The sequence below is a fragment of the Grammomys surdaster genome, unplaced genomic scaffold, assembly GCF_004785775.1.
Source record: "Grammomys surdaster isolate TR1022 unplaced genomic scaffold, NIH_TR_1.0 130, whole genome shotgun sequence".
NCBI classification, from domain to species: Eukaryota; Metazoa; Chordata; class Mammalia; order Rodentia; family Muridae; genus Grammomys; species Grammomys surdaster.
In genome coordinates, this window is record NW_021604588.1 from 21,316,529 (window position 1) to 21,334,907 (window position 18,379).

Sequence of the window (18,379 nt, forward strand, 5' to 3'; positions counted from 1 at the left end):
AGAGAGAGAGAGAGAGAGAGAGAGAGAGAGAGAGAGAGAGAAGGAGGAATGTACACACACGGGCACACACCAACACACAAACATACTTACAGATAAAAACACAATTTTCTTGAAAACCATGTACTCACAAAACACAGAGATGGCCATCAGCAAATTAGCTGTTCACAGGTTGAAGAGACAGAGAAGGGGGGAAGGGAAGAGTAGAGAGGGGAAGGAGAAAGGACATGCCTATAACTCCTAACAAGAGCAAAAAGCCAGTGGCTCTCAATGTCTGAACCCTTAGTTGTATGGAATCTGTGGAGTTGCTTCCCAGGCTTTCTAAGCACATCTCCTGACAAGTCATGTCTCCAGTCTGCACATGAATATGTAACAAGTCAACTGCATCATTATCCATGAGCTAAGGTAACTAGTTCTTAGTAACTGCACATTGCTTTGTTGATGAAACCTCAACGATTAGATGTTCAGACAAGGAACATGACCTGGAGTGGCTCTGCTGAGCCCCGCCTCCATGGCACCGGGCAATGGCAAATCAAAGGAGAGGTTTCCCAGACTAGGGAGGGAGCTTCCTCTTTGAAGTCACCCTACATCCCTGCTTCGGTTTGTCCTGATGCTAAGACAGATTCTGAGAAATGTGTTATGCCCATTTATGACTACATTACCTCTTAAAGCATGTGAATCTAGGAGCTGAGGGGATGGCTCAGTTGGTAAATTGTTGGTCTTGGAACCATGAGGCCCTGAGTCTAGTTACCAGCACACATCAGAAAGCCAGGAGTCACATGTGCTTGTAATTCCAGTACTGCAGAGGCAAAGAAAGATGGATTTCCCAGGGTTACTGGCCAGCTAGGCTGCCCTATAAGAAGAGCTCCAGGCCATCGAATGGCCCTGTTTCAAAACCACAAGGTAGACAGCTCCTTAGGAATTACACCCAAGGTTGTATCTGTGTTCACACACATAAGGTAGTCAATGAAATAGCTTCCACCCTGAGACTCCTTAAAATCCCCCTGCTAGGAGCAGCTGCTGAGTGACATCCAGCAGACTGTTTAGCTTGCGCCCTAGGGAGGGGAACCTGGGAATTGATCACCTTCAAGTTTCAAGTCACTGTGTGTGAAGGGCTGATACCAAGCCCAAAAATAGATGAATGAAAGGGCTTACAATATCCCACAATCATCCCCATGATGGCGGGAAAAAAAGAAAAAGTAAATGGGAAAATGGTGGGCACCTGTAGAGAGCCATGGATGCAGCCACAGAGCGTGTGTGCACACAGAACTGTGGCGCTTCCATTGTGTTTCCGTGCCAAAACAGGTCAAGGCCAACCCTGCAGCTATTTTTAACACTTTGTTTTGATAACTTACTTGACTTTTGTACAAGAACTTATACTACTTTGTGAACGTTAGAGGGCACGGGAAAGAGAAAGTCCTTTAGTCACAGTTGAGGTGTTGACTTCTGTATCCTTGAAGCTCTTCCTGCCAGGTAAGAATCCAGTGCCTCCCTGACCTCTCCTTTGTCTCTGCCTCCACATGTCCAGGACCCAAGCACAAGCTTTCTGGGAATACCTGGGCCCTTCCATAGCCTTGCTCCTTGACCTATTCCATGAGCTTACATTTGCCTTCAGACCTGTGGGCCTGTCACATTTCCCCACTACCTCACCGCTCTTTGCAGGGACAGCAGGGAGTGCCCAGCTGCCTTGTAGTGTGTCCTGTGTTTACAGTCCTCCAGGGACTTGACAGGAAGAGCCCATGTCCTAAATGCACAGTTCACAAGCCTTTGTTGTGCAGGATTAGGTAAGAGACTCAGGGCTTGGAGAAGACAAAGATAAACAGGGGAAGAAGCACCTGAGCCTCTCTAAGGGAAGCCCAGTGTGTCCTATCAACATCTCCAGATGAAAAGGGCAGAGAAGCCTCAGTTTACATATCTGAAATGGAAGGACAATGATGGGAAGCTTCCTGTTTGGTAGACAAACCATGGAGAATATACTTGAAACTGTGAAAAGATTCCATCTTGGGGTGAATATTTGTTGAGTCGGTGATAGTTTGGGATTGGTTCCCTTCCCTCTGCCCCCAGGAGTCCTTGTATGAGAGGTTAGGTCTCAACTGTTAAGGTGGTAGAGGAGCAATGGATGGCCCTTGGGGTGGAGGATGCTTCCTGTGGGAGAGAACGAGTTCACGAAGACCTCTTTGGTGGTACCCATGATACACCTAACCCTTTGTATGTCTCTCTGGCTTTCTTCTGCCTTTGAGTCTCCCTCTGTCCTTCTCTCCCTCCTCCCTCCTCCCTCATTCCCTCCTCCCCTTCCTCTCTCCCCCCATCTCTTGCATACACATGCTTACCATGCTCTCTGCTGCTGTGTAAAGCAGCCAGGAAGGGCCTCACTAAACCTGAGATGATGCTCCAAACCTCCAGAGCTCTCTGAAACTCAGCCTCTGTGAGTGTCTCCTAAGTGACCTGCAGTGACAGGTAATTCTCAGACAACACAAGCAGGTATGGGGCAGCCTATCCTCCAGCATCACTGTCTAAGAGGTCAGCTCCAGAGACAGGTCACAGAGAATCTGATTCAGGGGCTGGCTGGTTAGCCTCTTTCAGAAATAGAAGGTACATTGTCTCCATTTTACAAATAAGAGTTACAATGTGCAGGACTACAGATGAGGGAATTTCTAATGATGTACCTAAAGTGGTGTCCAGGGCTGTGATAAATACCATGACCAAAAGCAACTTGGAGAAGAATGCTTACAGTTTACAGTCTATCCTGAAGGAGAAGTGAGGGCAGGAGCCCAGGGAGGAACTGGGGGCAGGAACTGAAGCTGAACCACAGAGGAACCCTGCTTACTGGCTCACTCGCCATGGCTTGCTCAGCCCTCCTTCGTATACCACGCATGCTCATCTTCCCAGGGGTGCTATTACCATGGTGGGTGGGTCCTCCACACCAGCCACTAATTAAGGAAATGTCCCCCAGACTTTCCTAAAGGCCAATATGATAGAGGCTTTTTTCTCAGTTGAGGTTCCTTCTTCCCAGATGACCTGAGTTTGTGTCAGGATGACAAAAATATGACCAGGACAAGTATAAAATGGTATGTAACTAGACAAGAGAGTCCACACCTAGAAGATACAACTGTAAATTCTAAGTTCCTTATCATCTTTATCATGAAAGATCCAGACTGGGCAGCCCTCACTGATCGTGTCTAGCTGAGCTTCCCAAGTGTCTGACTTAAAGGTCAATCAAAACTATTTTAACACATGTTACAATATACACGCATACGAATTTCACTCATTCCAAAGTAATTATTCCATCAATAAAATTACTTCCCAGAATATTATTTTATACATTCCTTTTTAATTACATCTGTTTCCATGATGTTTTATCTATGTCCAACACTCATACAATATGGTTCTAACTACTCAACATTATTACCTAAATAACCCTAACATTATATTCTGTAAGGTAAAATTATTTTCTGACAAACTACTTCTATGTTTGACAATAAAATTTGGGGCTAGAGAGATGGCTCAGTGTTTAAGAGCACTGACTGTTCTTCCAGAGGTCCTGAGTTCAATTCCCAGCAACCACATGGTGGCTCACAACCATGTGTTATGTAATCTGATGCTCTCTTCTGGCATGCAGGTGTACATAGAGTACTCATATATATAAAATAAATAGATCTTTTTTAAAAAATCCTGATAATAAAAACTTAATTACTATAGGAAACAAGACATGGAAATATCTCAATAATTCTTTGATACTCAAGAAAAAGTATTATTTATGTTTTATTCTTTTCATTCTGGAAGTTAAAGCAGCATGAACATATGACTTGAAGTGAATACAAGAATGGGTTTTCCACTAAGAACAGAGAGCATACTAGAGTCCCCAGGAAAAAGGGAACTGGAGATGGTCTTCAGGACTCTGTGCCCTGATTTAGCAGACCATTGCCTCTCTGAAACACAGACACTCATGTGACAACTGGTCGACCACACGAGCCCACCTGAGCTCCTAGGTTCTCTGCTCCCAGGAAGACTTACACATGACAGAGCTTGGATATGCTTTTCCAGAAGTCAACTCAATGAACATAATGTACTCACAGGGGGTTTGCAGATACTCTGTAGAATATGTTTTATGTCACTGAAACCTACACTTTAGTCCAAAATGTTAAACCAACTGAATAAAATCATCAGTAAGAAAAGAGAACACATTCTTATAGTTTTCAGAACAGTGTGTTATTTTGCCCAGAGGTAAAGCAATAAAAAGATGTCTGTACTGTGAGAATGAATCCAAGTAGTTCCTATACCAAGTTACTCACGCACACTGGGCTGATAGTCACAAAGTCACTATGACTGTAATTTATTAGCATAATTTTCTGCTACACTGAATTAGCTCTTCATCTGCTTTTCACATACCCAGTCAGGGGCCAAAACAAAGTGACTCCCTTACTCACATACCTCCCTGGGCTCCCTTACTTAGACCTGAGGTCTGGGGACACAAGGGTGATACGGAGTCCCTAAAATAAAGACAGATCCTTGCAATCTCTTGTTGCAAAGTACTAATTCTTTTGCTTTATGGCTCTCACTCCATAGCAATCTATGGATCTGGGAGCTCACACTGCAGCTGTTCCTCTCAGCCTCTGCTCATTCTCTGGGAAGTCTCATCTAGCATCTCAGGGTTAAATCCTTTCTTTATGATGACTTGTAAATGTTCTCCTTCAGACCATCCCCTTCTCCACATTTCCGAATCATGTTTTCAACCTCTTACTTTATACACTTAAGTGGCCATTCTAACAAGCATCTCCAGTTTACCACGGCCACACTGACCTGTGGTCATCCTAGGATCATTTGCTAAAGTTCCACTGAACTACCGACCTCTGTTCAGATGACAAGCTCACCAAGAGCTGACCTTTACTGTGGTCTAACCTCATCTCTGTTGCTGTGATAAAACAACCAGATGTAACAATATGGGAAGCGGCCTGAGAGATGACTCAGCAATTAAGAGCATTTACTACTCTTGCAGAAGACCCAGGTTCAGTTCCCGGCACCCACATGGCAACTCACAATCATCTGTAACTCCAGTTTCATGGGCTCTGACACTTTCTTCTGGCCTCTGTGGACACTGTAAACATAGAATGCACATACATACATACATACAAGCAAAACATTCATATATAAAATAAAAATAATAAATAAATTAATAATAACTTAGAGGACAAATGTTTTTATTCATCTTACAATTAATTCCAGGTTACAGTCCCTTATTATGGGGTAGTTATGGTGACAAGAGGGTTGAAATATTTAGTTACATCCACAGTCATGAACTGAGAGGAAAAATTACTACATGCCTAGTGCTTAGCTTAATTTATCTACTTACACAGCTCAGGACTCCCTGCCTAGAGAATGTGGTCACCCATGGTGGGCTGGGTCTTCCTACAACAGTCAAGGCCACTGAGATAGTCACCCACAGACATGTCCACAGGCCAACCCACTGTAGACAATCTCTCACTGAGACCATCTTCCTAAGTGATTCTTTGTAAAGTCAAGTTGACAATTTAAAGGTATCAGCCAAGTAACCATGCTGTGAGAACTTCCAGGGAGATCTGCATCTCCTTTATATCTTGGCTTATAGGAATATTTTTGGTCTCAGTAAGACTCCCAGAGGGCTCTGCCCCTCTGGTTGGTGTTGTGAAAGAAATGTGTGCAGCAGTGTGCAGGAACCCTGGCTGGCAAACATGTTCATGTGCATGTTAGTAGTCAGGATTCACAATACATGCATCCTCTATCAGTCCTTGTAGGAGGATAACTGTATCTGGCAGCTAGCCTCTCCATAATGTGGGGTTTTGTTTTTATTTGAGTGCTACATTGTATTACATGGTTTTCTACAAGAAATTGGTTCTGTAAACATTGTAATCTGGTGCCTCAGAAAGCTTCGATGGCTGAACCTGTCTGACAGCATCAGGACACCCCCCAGCCCGGCACGCCCCACTTTCTTCCTATTTGAATGAAATGTAGCCACCATCTTTTAATTCCATGGGACAGAATCTTAGCTAGGGTCAGTTGGCTCTCCTCCACTGTATGGTTTAACTGGTCCATGTAAGGTCCTTGTCACTCTCCTTCCGAATCTACATAGAATCCCACCATAATCTGCAGACTCCCAGTACGCTGATGACCTTAGTTCAAGGCCCCTCCTCTTCCACCAGGGTTATTCTGCCTCTAACTGTGCAGAAGTGCTTAAGCAAAGGAGGGGGGGGGATGGGCAGTTGAAACACAAGCCAAAGTAAACAAAGATGCAGAGCAGATTTCACATTTTTAATTTACAAAGCTGGACGTGGCATGGTCCCTGTGAAAGTTAGTTTTAATGATAAACTTCACACAACAGAGAATCACCCGGAAAGAGAGTCTCGATAAGAGATTATCAAGATTGGATTAGCCTATGGGCATGTCTATGGGAGACTGTCTGTGGTAACTGATGTGTGAAGACAGCCTGAAGGTGGAGGACACAAGACCCAGACTGTGTTAGACAGGGAAAGCCAGTTGAGCACTGAGCATGACTGCCTTTCTCCGGTTCTGTTCTTGTCTGCAGATGTGCTATGACTAGCTGCTCCAGCTTCTGCTGCTACGGCCTCTGCACAGTGATGGACTGCAACCCAGAATTATAGCTACGACAAGCCATTTCTCCACTAATTGGCTTATTGTTGGGATAATTTATTACAGCAACAGAAATGAACTAGGGCAGCCCTCATACCCTGATGGACATCATCTTCTCCAGTTTTCTCTACCCCTAGCAGTTCCCCCACATTCCAGGAATCCCATCTCAGCCAGGGGCTTTGCATGTGTTCAGCCCTCTGCCTAAGTGCCTCTCCACACCTGACACTGGCTTGTCTCCTCATCCAAATAAATCAGTGACAGTTCCCTAGGGACGTTATTTACATTTCATCATCAGCATTCCCTCCCAGCTTCAGTGCTTGAGTCTCCTAGAACTTAACACTATGAATGAACTACCCAACTCAATACAGGTTCACAGAGCACAAGAATCTTCATGTTCTAAGCTCCATGTTTTTTTAAGAACTCACCTTACAAGGTAGGCATTCGAAAAAGCGTTTGTGAATAAATGGATGATATTCAGTTAATGTAACACTGATATAAGAAATATAAAATAGTGTTTGCCTACTTAAAATAAGTCCAGAATTAGTTGTATCTTAGGGTAGTTTGTTCAGACCCTGAAATTCCTGGCATCCCTTCAGACATGACTAAGCCCCCAGCAGGATTGTCCACTCCAGATGGACAGGTCTAGAAAGAAACCAGCCAGCTGGGGAACAATGTAGCCTGGTCAGTGCTGCAGAACCTGCCCATGGCCCTGTGCCTCGTGTCTGGATGGTTCTTCTACTAAAGTATGTCTGCGTGTTACTGCTCTGATGGCCTTTTCTTCCCCCTCAAGTACCCTCTCTTTACCTTTTGTACATCTCCCCAACCATCATTAAGTGATTAATTTCTTTCTTAGAATTCCAATATTGAGCACTCCTAACTCCAGTCCACAAGCATTTCTAATGTAACTGTATTTCAAAGGATCCTCCCTGCTTGGCTGTCTGGGGGTGGGATGTGTCTGAAAAGAAGCTGTGGTTTTCTGCTGTCCTTTTCTTTGGCTAAATACTAGCAGTGAAGTCAATCCACTGGAGATCCCCAATAAATACTGAAGAAAGAGCCACACAGAGAGGAAGGAATTATGCAAAGATAACTCAGTACTGTTCCCATGAAGATACCAAATATATACTCTGAGGTCCCAGATACCATTGTATAAATGTGATGGATTCTTTACCTCTAACAAGGAAGGATATCTTCCCTACTTAGCTCACAGGGAGTAGGGCTTAAACTAGAAACCAAAGGACAATCACCTTACATGACAACTTTGTTACTGATAGGTCATAGGTCATAGATTTTGTCAAGTAATTAAAACCCCCAATTGATTATTCAAACATGGGAATAGCTAGACTGAAGGTGAGTTGTGCCTAGTAACTATGTTCCTACTGGTCTATGGGATTCTGACAGGATACTGACAAGAGTTCTGTTCCCTGGGAAGAATGTTGAAATGGTTAGAAACACAGAAATGGAATATACATCACTGTGTATGGAGGTGATAATTTCACATTTATTACTATTACACACCATGATGTACAGATTTTCAGAACACTTCCTAGATGCTTACTGAGGGGGTGTTTAAAAATTAGCAAACACAGGAAGTAAGTGCGCATGCGTAAGAGCTTGGCCTTCGATTAACAGCTCTACCAATTAACACTCACTCTCCTGCCTCAGTTTCCCCAGAAGTTATTTATAGATGACTAGGTCACACAGGAGAATCTTATGAGATATGCATGCTGGATTCTGTCTTTTGATGGTATTGATGATTCTAAAGTTCTTGCGTGTCTCTGTAGCGATACTACATTAACTGAACTGCCATAGAATCAGATACCTGAGGTGTTCTCAAATCCCAGCCCAGAACAAGTCTTTGTCATAGTATTCTGTGTCTCTGCCTCACCTGTACCGATCTCGTTGAAAGGTTGGGGGGCTTGACTGAACGCGTCATTATAGAATTAATGGGAATCACACATATATGTAACACAGAAGCATTAGAGGCCATCACCTGCCATGTGGCTCCTCGCTCTCCCTCATGCCACCCTGGTAAACACAGCGTGGAACCGGGTGACTAGCAATCATAATGATCTGGGCCCCAGGACAGTTTCATTGTATCTGACATATCCTTCTGTCTGACCGCCTCCTTCTCACAAACAGCAGGATGGAGCCACCATCCACTCCCACTCTTTCTGCCTCCCATGCTGTAAGAAGAGAAAGCTCCCTAGAGAGCAGAGCCTCCTAGTACTGATGCCAGGCCTGATTCTACATACTGGAACCTCACCCTGATGATGTCATCAGGGGAATCACCTCTACTTGCCCTGTCTGAGTTCCCAAATCCTAATGCTGTGACAATACTGTCCAGTAGACCCACTTGTGGGGTTTTAAGGGTTAAAGAAATGGGGAATTAAAGCTAAGGGAGACACCAGACACTGGAGGTGTAGGGATGGAACGCTACTCTCAAAAATGATCGTGGGTTCATTTGCCTTTCACTGTTCTTGATCCTTGAAGTCTGAGCATTATATTCTTGTACCAAAAACATGCATACTCCAAGGGGAAAATGCACTGAAACAATTGAGTTATAAAGATAAGGGCATGATAAATAATAGGCAGCTTCTACACTGAGACTGAACACAAAGCTATGTTTAAAGAGCAAAGGCACTCAATCAGCTGTGCTTATCACTAAAGCTAAAATGAATGGAGGGTGCAGAGAGAGCAGACGGGGTTGGGGAAGTAGGTCGTATTTTGAGCTCTGTCTATTCCAAAACCAGTGTATGTAAAAAAAATAATAATCTGTACTCAGCACTAGACTCTGCCCCTATCTGTTCGTGACCTTCAAATTATTTTGAGAGTTCTATGTAGAGTCCGACAGTGAGATCATTCTCAAGTTCACACTCAGGTTCTTCCACAATCTGAGCAATTCTTTTCCTTTTCCTGCCTAAGACACTTTGCACCAGCTATGGGGGTACAGTTACAACAATCAACAGCTATAACTCAATAAACGGATGCTGGGGGAACCCCGGTGCTTTTCCTGCCTCTCACTACCTTAGTTGGGCTAGCATTGACACCTACTGGATAGGAATTCTCCTACCAGAGAGATCATTTAGGGCCTACAGGGGAATGTTGTTTATTGGTAAAGACTCAGTCAAGTGCTCACACACACCCTATCTGAACTCAGAGCTGAGGCTGTGAGCTGCCTCCACAGAGATGGCCAGAAGCTGTGCTTCTAACACAGAAGTAAGTGGTAAGCTTTCAAGACTTGCAGTATCTCATAGGCAGTCTTATGTGGTATAAGGAAAGAATGTAATGGCGATATGCTTAGAAGGAAGGGCAGCCGAGCTGGCTGTTTGATTGTTGATACAGAACACAATGCCATTATCTAAAAGCAACAGAGAACTCTGCGTGTGAGTGTATGCAGAACATTTTCAAAATTTAAGACTGTGTCAGGTTTAAACTGAAACAAAAATGAACAAAATTTAAGTTAAATGAGTGAGACACAGAAATTCCTAAAGGTGGCAAGACCCCAGTGGGGATCAGGACCAGAAACATCAGTTGTCAGTCATGTGTGACTGGGAATAAGAGGTGTAGTCATTACAAGATGAAACTAGAGTAAAGGTCCTGACTTTATCATGGAATTAAATCCAATAATAAATCTCTAAATCTATTATCCCAACTTATTCAAATGATAAAAAAATCCCAGACACAAAACAGGAAAAAAAGCATATTCAGATGACTCTCAGATCGCTTTCAGTCCAATTTGAGTTAAACCAAGCAAGACAAAGGAAGCTGTCTAGGAAAATAAATGTCTACACATGAAGAATTTTTTCAACAACCAACAAATCCCCTTCTACGGGAATTTAAAGATTTTTCTTGTCACCTAAGACTCTTGCTTTAGGCCAAGGAAACGTACAACCAAAATATGGCCATGTCTAAGAAGGCTAACTCAGACCTAAATCATTTTGGGGTTAATACTTAAAACATCTTTTACCATAAGAATGATGTTCTCCTAGTTTAAATTAAAACTGGAGGTGTGCTTTCTCTTCAAAAGCTTGGTTTTTCTGTAGAGTTGCAAGCTGATCTAAGTTGGATTCAACGAAAAAAGAACCATTCGATGAAGCTAAACTCTAAAGAAGAATTGGGTGACAACTTGTTCACAATGTAGAAGGTTCATTCCAAGAGTGACACTCTACAAGCCTGTCTCTGTAAGCAACAGTAGCGATGGCCGCGGCTTCTGCTAAGAGGCCCTGCTCCTTCATCAGACCAACGTACCTTACTTCTCCATGGACAATGTCCTCCCCGATCATGAGCACCTACAGTAGTGTAAGCCCCTGTCAGTTTTAAGACAGGGAAAAGAACAAGAGCGAAGAAGTCTAAAAGGGCAGGAAGGGAGAGGGTGAGAAGGGAAAAAATGGGGGGAGGGGCAAGATGGTAGGAAGGTCAACGGAGGAGATGAAGACCCCTGGAAAGGAGGTCCGCCCTGGTGCCCTACTCTGTTCTTCCCTTAGAGACAAATGGAGCCCATTTCACTGGGGCCATTACCTGGATAAGTTCATCCAGCTCGGTGGAGTTGACGCAAGCATGCTGGGCAATGAAAGTCTGTTTCTGGATCACAATGGTGGTCCTCTGGGAAATCTCCTGAGGCTGCTCCAACGCCTTGAACACCGTGGCTCCGATGATCAGGTAGAGGACGACCACCAGGAAAATCGTGGAGACCGTCTTCCATTTCATAACATTAATGGCCGAGTCACTCTCCACCCGGGAAGCAAGCACGGTGGGTTTTGCGGAGAACGAGAGCCTGGGTTTGGAGTTCTGAGCAGCAGACTTGGGATCCAGCAAGTCAGGGGCCGCCACTGACAACAACAGAGAATTTGGGTTAGGCGGGAGGAGTCTGGAGACAAGGGGCTAGCTGTTTCTTTAAGGGGTCAACCAGGGCTGGCTGAACTTGGAGATTCTCCTAGTGGGAGCTGAAGACCCTCGCCCAGCAGCTTTCTCTGGTCACTTGCAGAACCATATATATATGCTCAGGAAAAAGGGTGTGGCTTCTACTCTCTGCTGCCATTGGAGTATCAGGTGGATGGAAAAAACCCAGAGACCAAGAGGTCAAAAAACAGAAAGCCTAAGGGGTTCCTCATTAATTTCTAGATTTGTTTCTGCCCATGATACGTGTCGACGAAGATGTCCTGAGTGCCCAAGGGCTGACGGTACTAAACAAGATATTTGCTCCTGAGAAAAGTTCATGACTTACTTCTGTACATCGGACTTTTACATTGTAACCAATCAGAGTTAAAGAATGCTTGCTCTTGGGTTTTCAAATTTCTTACCGAGAAAGGATTGCAATCAGTGCAGTTCAAGATATCCTGCATCGTTCCTACGGTGAAAAAACCGCTCACCCCACTCACATCTGGTGGCCATCTTCCAAAGTGGGCACATTATGAAACATGGTTCTGCCATCTCTAACATGCTTAAAACATAAAAGGTATTGCTAACTCTCAAGACACCAACAGCCGAGACACAACAATGTCCCCCACTTCACCAGCAAAAGCAAGAAGAAAGCAAGCCAGTGGATTGGCTTACGTCTTAGTAGACCTTCCATGCTCTGCACAAGGCTAATTACTCCATTAGAGCTCCCAGATACTGTGAGGTGACTCCAAGCCCATCTATTATTTATCCCAGCTCTTCAGAATCATCATTAATGGGTTTCATTTTAGAAAATACAAAAGCTATTTGATGGCCACTTGCAGAGGAGAAAATAAGCCAGTCACCACAGAACATTTGATTGGAGAGGCAACAGCAAACGATCATGGGTTAACAGAATGGTTGAAAACACCTACAGGAGTCATCTGTTTAAAGCCCATCACTTTTAAAAATAAGCCGAATTGCCACCATGTGTGTAATATAGGTTTCATAACAACATAATCTAAAATTTACTTTTCCATAAGCATATAACATATCCCCCATGGAAATGCACCCCGCAGCTCCAGAAATTACTCAAGAGGAAGACATTCATAAAGAGCATCAATTTGCACACAGCTGCCTGCTCTCTTGCCTAGCACTGTGTGGAAATGTAAGCTGCCAGTCTGAGATCCAAAGGTTCTCCAGGTCCCCATCAGAAAGACACTTTTCCAAACAGCGAGCAGATGTGCCACATGAAGAGAGTTATCCAGTGAAGGCAGATGAAGGGACCTCCTCAAGCAGCCAAGATCACAGGAAGTCCTGACTTGGAGGAGATGGGATTGGAGTGGACACGAGGACACAGCTCCCACCCCCAGCAGCAGCAGCAGCTCTGCATGGAGACTCTAGGGTCAGCTTCAGGAGCAACTTCCTAAGTAAGGCTCAGCCGAGCACCTACCAGTGTGGCTGCTTCCCTTTCAGCCAAGTCACCTGCTCTGATTACAGCCACAGAGAACAAGGCACTTTTACAGTATTGACAGGGGCAATGACACTCAGAATAAGCACTCAGGCAGGTGCTGGCTGTTTGGATTTTTAAGACCTGTCAGAAGTGCTTCCAACAGTTAAAATTCACCATCACCTGTAGGCTCATGAGGACTCCCCCTTTCCCGCTCTCAGATTCTGACTCAAAAAAAAAATCTAACCCCCCAAAAAAAGACCAAAAGAAAAACCTCAACAAACAAACAAACAAAAACAAATCACAGCCAAGGAGCCCTACACCACCTCTCTAAGCAAAGGTCCCCCACTCCCCTAAGGTTCTGATTTTCACCCTCAGATTGCTTTTTCATAGACAGAGTTAAAAACCACCACCATTTCACCCAGCCCAGCCTGAAATCCCACCAAGATATTGATTGTCATGATGCACTTGGAGGGAGAGAGGGCAGATACGGTAATGTATTTTATTCTCTCTCTCTCTCTCTCCCTCTCTCTCTCTCTCTCTCTTTCTCTCTCTCTCTCTCTCTCTCTCCCCTTTCCCCTCTCTCCCTCCTCTTCCCTCCTCCTCTTCCTCTTCCTCCTCCTCCTTCTTCTTCCTCTCTCTCTCTTCCTCTCTTTCTTTCTTTCTTTTCCTCTCTTCCTCTCTCTTTCTTTTCCTCTCTCTCTTCCCTCCCTCTCCCTCTCCCTCCCTCTCTCCCTCCTTCCCTCCTTCCCTCTCTCTCTCTCTCTCTGCATGTGAGAAAACACAATGTGTGTATGTGTGTATGTATATGACCACAGTGTATGTGCATGTGTATGTGTATCACCAGTGTGTGTGGCCATAGTGTGTGTGTGTGTGTGTGTGTGTGTGTGTGTGTTGGACTGATAAATTTCCTGAAGGAGTTTAATTCTTTTAAGCTGTGTCCTTATATTTAATTAGCAGAAATAGATAATGCACAATTGGCAGACTTAATGGATGGAATCTGGTGGAATACAGAATAAATATTTTAAAAAACAGCCCCCTCAAAAAAAAAAAAAAAAAAAAACACCAGCCTTTCCTGAACCGTCTCTAATCTAGACACTGGGTTCTCAGCCTTCACTGTTTGGTGAGAGGCGAAGTGTGTCTTTCCACACACACACTCCACCTCATCACTACTGCTCCCCTCCCCCGATGTTCTCCTCTTTAAGCTCCTGGTCTCTGGTCCTCATCTATAATCAGCTCTCCCGCCAGCCACTAGTACCCCCTAAATAGCAGTAGAAACAAGCTTTTAATTTTACTTGCCCCAGCACCACAGCGAGTCCCCCATGCAATGGGCAACAAGTGTGATCAGGGCCACCGTGCAACCTGCTTGCGGGCTACTCTCTAGAGCTGACCCTCCTCTCTGGAAACTGTCTTAAGCTGCGCCAAACCCACACCCGAGGGAGGCAAACGCAAAAACCCCAGGCACCAGCGGAAAAGCGCAAGACGGAGCCAGGGATGTATCCGGGCTGGGGCTGAGGTCGCCAAGCCCGAATCACATCCAACCCACAGAATGGAGAGGAAGCCGAGGAGCTAGGGGACCTGCGCTGCCCTCCTGGGAGAGCGTGCGCGGGCAAGGATGGATGCCCAGGGGTCTCACCTCCTGCAGTATAGCCGGGTCTCTCCCGCGAGGCGCTGGCAAGCATGAGGCATGCAGCATTCAAAATGTTTGTTTGTTTGTTTGTTTGTTTTAACACAGACTTGATGCTTTTTTTTCTTTTCTTTCCTCTCTCTTTTTCTTTTCTCTTTCTCTTTCTTTTCCTTCTTTCTTTCTTTCTTTTTTCTTTTTCTTTCTTTCTTTTTTTTTTTTTTTTTTTACCAACACGCCATTGTACTCACTCCTTATTCCAAGACGGGCTGCGCGCTCCGAGCTGCACGGGCAGGCATTTTCCCCGGCTTTGTTTTACAAGGTGGGGAGAGCGGGGCTGGAGGCGGGAGGGGTATGGGGGGGGGAGCGTGAGAAGAAACGAAATCGCGGGAAGGAGGGGACACCAGCGGCGGCAGGCTGGGCAGAGGGCGAGGCCGAGGCCAAGTTGGGCTCGGACGACGACGCCCCCGCGCGCGTTGGGTCACCGCGATTGCGTGGCCGCCTGGGGTCCCACGCGGGCCCTGGGTGCGCTCGGCCCGTGGCTCCGTGCGCTCGGCTCTGCCCCGGGGCTCGGCGAGGGGGTGATCACTGCAGCCCGTGCAGCCCAGCACCCGGGTGTCTTTGTGCCGCGGCCCCGTGCAGCCCCTCTCCGCATGTCTTTGTGCGGCGCCCCGCCTGGCCCGAGCCTCGCCCGGCGCCCGCAAGGTGGGGGTGTGGCCCGGGGTGCCCGCCTGGCCCGTAGCTCCACTCTCCCCTCGCCTCACCGCTCTTCCCTCCTTTCCGAACTCCCTCCTCCTGCTCCTGCGGTGTCCCCGCCCGGACTCGCCTCCCCGCACACCCCTCCCAGCCCTACGCGTCCGCGTCGCCCCAGCTGCCAATGCGTCCTCCCCGCAGCGCCCTCGGCCTGCCTCCCGCTCGGGAGCAGCTCGAGCCTCACCTGCACCCATCACCCAGCGTCCTACTGCCAGCTCTTGCTATAGCTGTTATGCATGCGTCGTCCATGCCTTTCCGAGTCCGGTGTCAAGAGATACCCCAGCTCCCTACAGGTGAGTATCTTCCTCGCTAGCGCCTCTCCACCAGAGTGGCACAGAGACATCATCCTGTTGCCTCAGAGTGGGGACCTCAAAAGGATGATGCCAGCTCTTCCAGACTAGGCTGGGGAAGGGTTAAGGAATAGTCAGTCATAGCGCTCTCAGGGATGCTCGATTTGGGCCTGAATCAAAGAAACGGGAGGGCGGGGTGTGTGTGTGTGGGGGGGGGTGGTGGTGGAGGGAAACAGACTACATTCTCTGGAACAACCTGCCACCCCCATCCCAAGGCTGACACTAAGGATGCTGAATGCTGTGGGCATGGACAGATTTTGTGAGGCGGGGAGACAGCAGCCCTCAGGCTGAACTTGTTCGCCAGTCCCTCCCCAACTCTCTTGGAGAACCCCAGTTTGGGCAATTCTATCCAGACACTTGGAGGGCAACCGCCAAGCTGCTGCACTCCGGGCAATAAGGACAGATTTGGAACAGAACTGGCCTAAAAGGGCAGGAGATTTGATGTGTCCTTCGCTGAACACGGAAGAACTTTAATACTGTGCGCCCTCTCTCTCCAGCTTCGCCGGCAGGAACTCCCAGCTGACCACCACCTTCTGCCCCCAGCACCTTGCACACAGTCAGTGTTTTCCTAAGTACATGGAGGAAGCCACCGACACAGCCTTGGCTGTAACATGAACCTCCTAAGTCGTTTACAAGACTCTCCAACATCAATGATTTTTTTTGTTGTTGTTCTATTTTTGACTCCAGAATAATCCCAGCACCTGTTCTGTCTGTTGAAATAAAGCATCCATCTTACTCCAATTTAAGCATGTTTTTTCTTGACTTCTGGTCTCAAAAGTAATGTAAGTCATTTAAAAATATATGAGTCTGATCTCACTCCCAGACTTAGACCCTCCCAGAGCCTCTAGGTCATAGGTCATGCTGTTGTTTCACCCCATTGGCTCATTTCACTGCAGGCCTGACTGGGCCACATGACCACCTCTCACAGATCTCACAGATTCTCCCAACACACACACACACACACACACACACACACACACACACAGACATGCACACGACCTTATAGGACTAAGGGAGTAGAGTTCTGTATACAGAATATTCCTGTGTGCAGAAGTACTTGCCCAGGGGATTGATTTTAGGGGCTTGGCTCACACAACTCCTAAATCTTCCAAATCCCTCTGGAATCCCAGAGCAGTTACAGAATACTGGAGGCTTGAGGCACAATTTCATTGACTCCAGGAAGTCTCTTTGGCTCCTGTGTGGGTGACGCCCACCTACATGTCTAAAGTAATCTTGAGCTAACTCCACAGATAAAATGTCTTCACAGCAGTCCTTTGAATTACAGACTAACGTTCACCAAGAACTTCCATGCTGGGTGAAATTTCTGGAGAGTCCTAGTCTTACCATTTGTTTTTCCTGTTGTCACCCTTGTCACAGATTATCCTTCGGGCTCTGAGAGGGCTGACACCATGTCCCATAATATCCAGGACTAGGGAGTTCAAGGAGGGCGGACAATGATAATATTAGCATTCTCCTCTCCTCTGTCAAAGCATCCTAAGTTAAGACACCCAACTTATGTAGGGAATGGGGCAAATTCTCCAACTTGAAATCATGTTTGTCTATACAGTCATTTTGCTGCCAGGGTGAAATGACCCCAGGCTATCCTTCCTTTTACTCAGTTTCCCCTCCCTTCTTTTCTTTGCTTTCCCAATTTGTTCCAAAAGTCTGTACACTGGGAGATTGATGCCCCTGTGTATTTCTGTACACCATGCCTCCGTGCCTCTGTGCTACCCACACTTGAAGGCTTTCAGTCTCACCACCAATCCGAGTATTGGGTTGCCATTCTCCCTGTCAGCTCGTCGACATCCTGTGTGTGCAGGGTGTTTTGGTTGCTGTCTGGGGACATGGGAGCAGGAGACCTGGCTCATCCTTTAAGAACATTTGCTGGTTTAGAAGAGGATCCAAGTTCAGGTCTCAGCACCTAAACGGTGACTCCCAACCATCTGTCACTCCAGTTCCAGGATTCATGACACCCTCTTCTCACCTCCAAGGGCACTACACAAACCTGGTGCACATAAACACATGCAGGCCAACACTCACACACGTCGAATAAAAACACATCTCTTAAAACAAGAAAGGCAAACAGGAAGGAAAGACTAAGTCACATCAAAAAGCGATGAGATTTACTCTGAAGAGCAAGAAGCTAATCTTCACACATAATCTGAAGGGACTGTGGGAGTGCCCGAGGCCTGAGGTGCCGCTGACTCTCCCCTCATTAATTCCACAGCAGTTCTAGAGTCCCTCCTTCAACATGCCTGCCCCTTTAAGGGACTTTGTATGACAAAGGCATGCATAGGGATGTTTTAGCTATGAGGAAGACCAGATCGTGTATCACTGAAACTAGAGAAACGAGGAAATGAGGCAGACTGTCCTGTTACCAACGATCATAGCTTACACTCCATCCACGCTGACCAACAGAGCGACCGCACCAGGATCGGAACGGAAGGGCAGCAGATTGCTTCCTCGTGACTCGGTGCTTTACATGCCTTAATTTCTTTAACACCCAGGAAAACCCAGAAGACACAGTGACAACACTGGGCTCACACAAAGCCTCCTCTGGTCTTTTCAGAATATGTACAGTGATCCAACTTGCAGAATGAACTCAGAAGTTCATTTTCATGTTTAATTTTGCTTTTTTGATCCCAGCCTATTCAAAATGCCCTAGTGAGAAGAAAAAATTTTAAGAAATGAGCATTCTTCTTTTTT

At 46.1% G+C, this 18,379-nt stretch overlaps 1 protein-coding gene across 4 annotated transcripts in view; it reads right to left on the bottom strand.

The window, feature by feature from the left end:
• The window catches only part of Kcnk2 (potassium two pore domain channel subfamily K member 2), a 193,671-nt gene that overhangs the window by 125,966 nt on the left and 49,326 nt on the right, over positions 1-18,379 (bottom strand). The window contains exons 1-2 of one of the 4 annotated variants that reach the window (XM_028759934.1): positions 15,508-15,691; positions 11,140-11,450 (exon numbers count right to left, since the gene is read on the bottom strand). In XM_028759934.1, coding sequence (XP_028615767.1) covers positions 11,140-11,450; positions 15,508-15,517 — 321 coding nt within the window. In that variant the 5' untranslated portion in view covers positions 15,518-15,691. Of the gene's footprint in view, positions 1-11,139; positions 11,451-14,582; positions 15,217-15,507; positions 15,692-18,379 lie in introns of those variants that run through there. The other 3 variants (XM_028759942.1, XM_028759917.1, XM_028759924.1) reach the window with 3 other exon arrangements.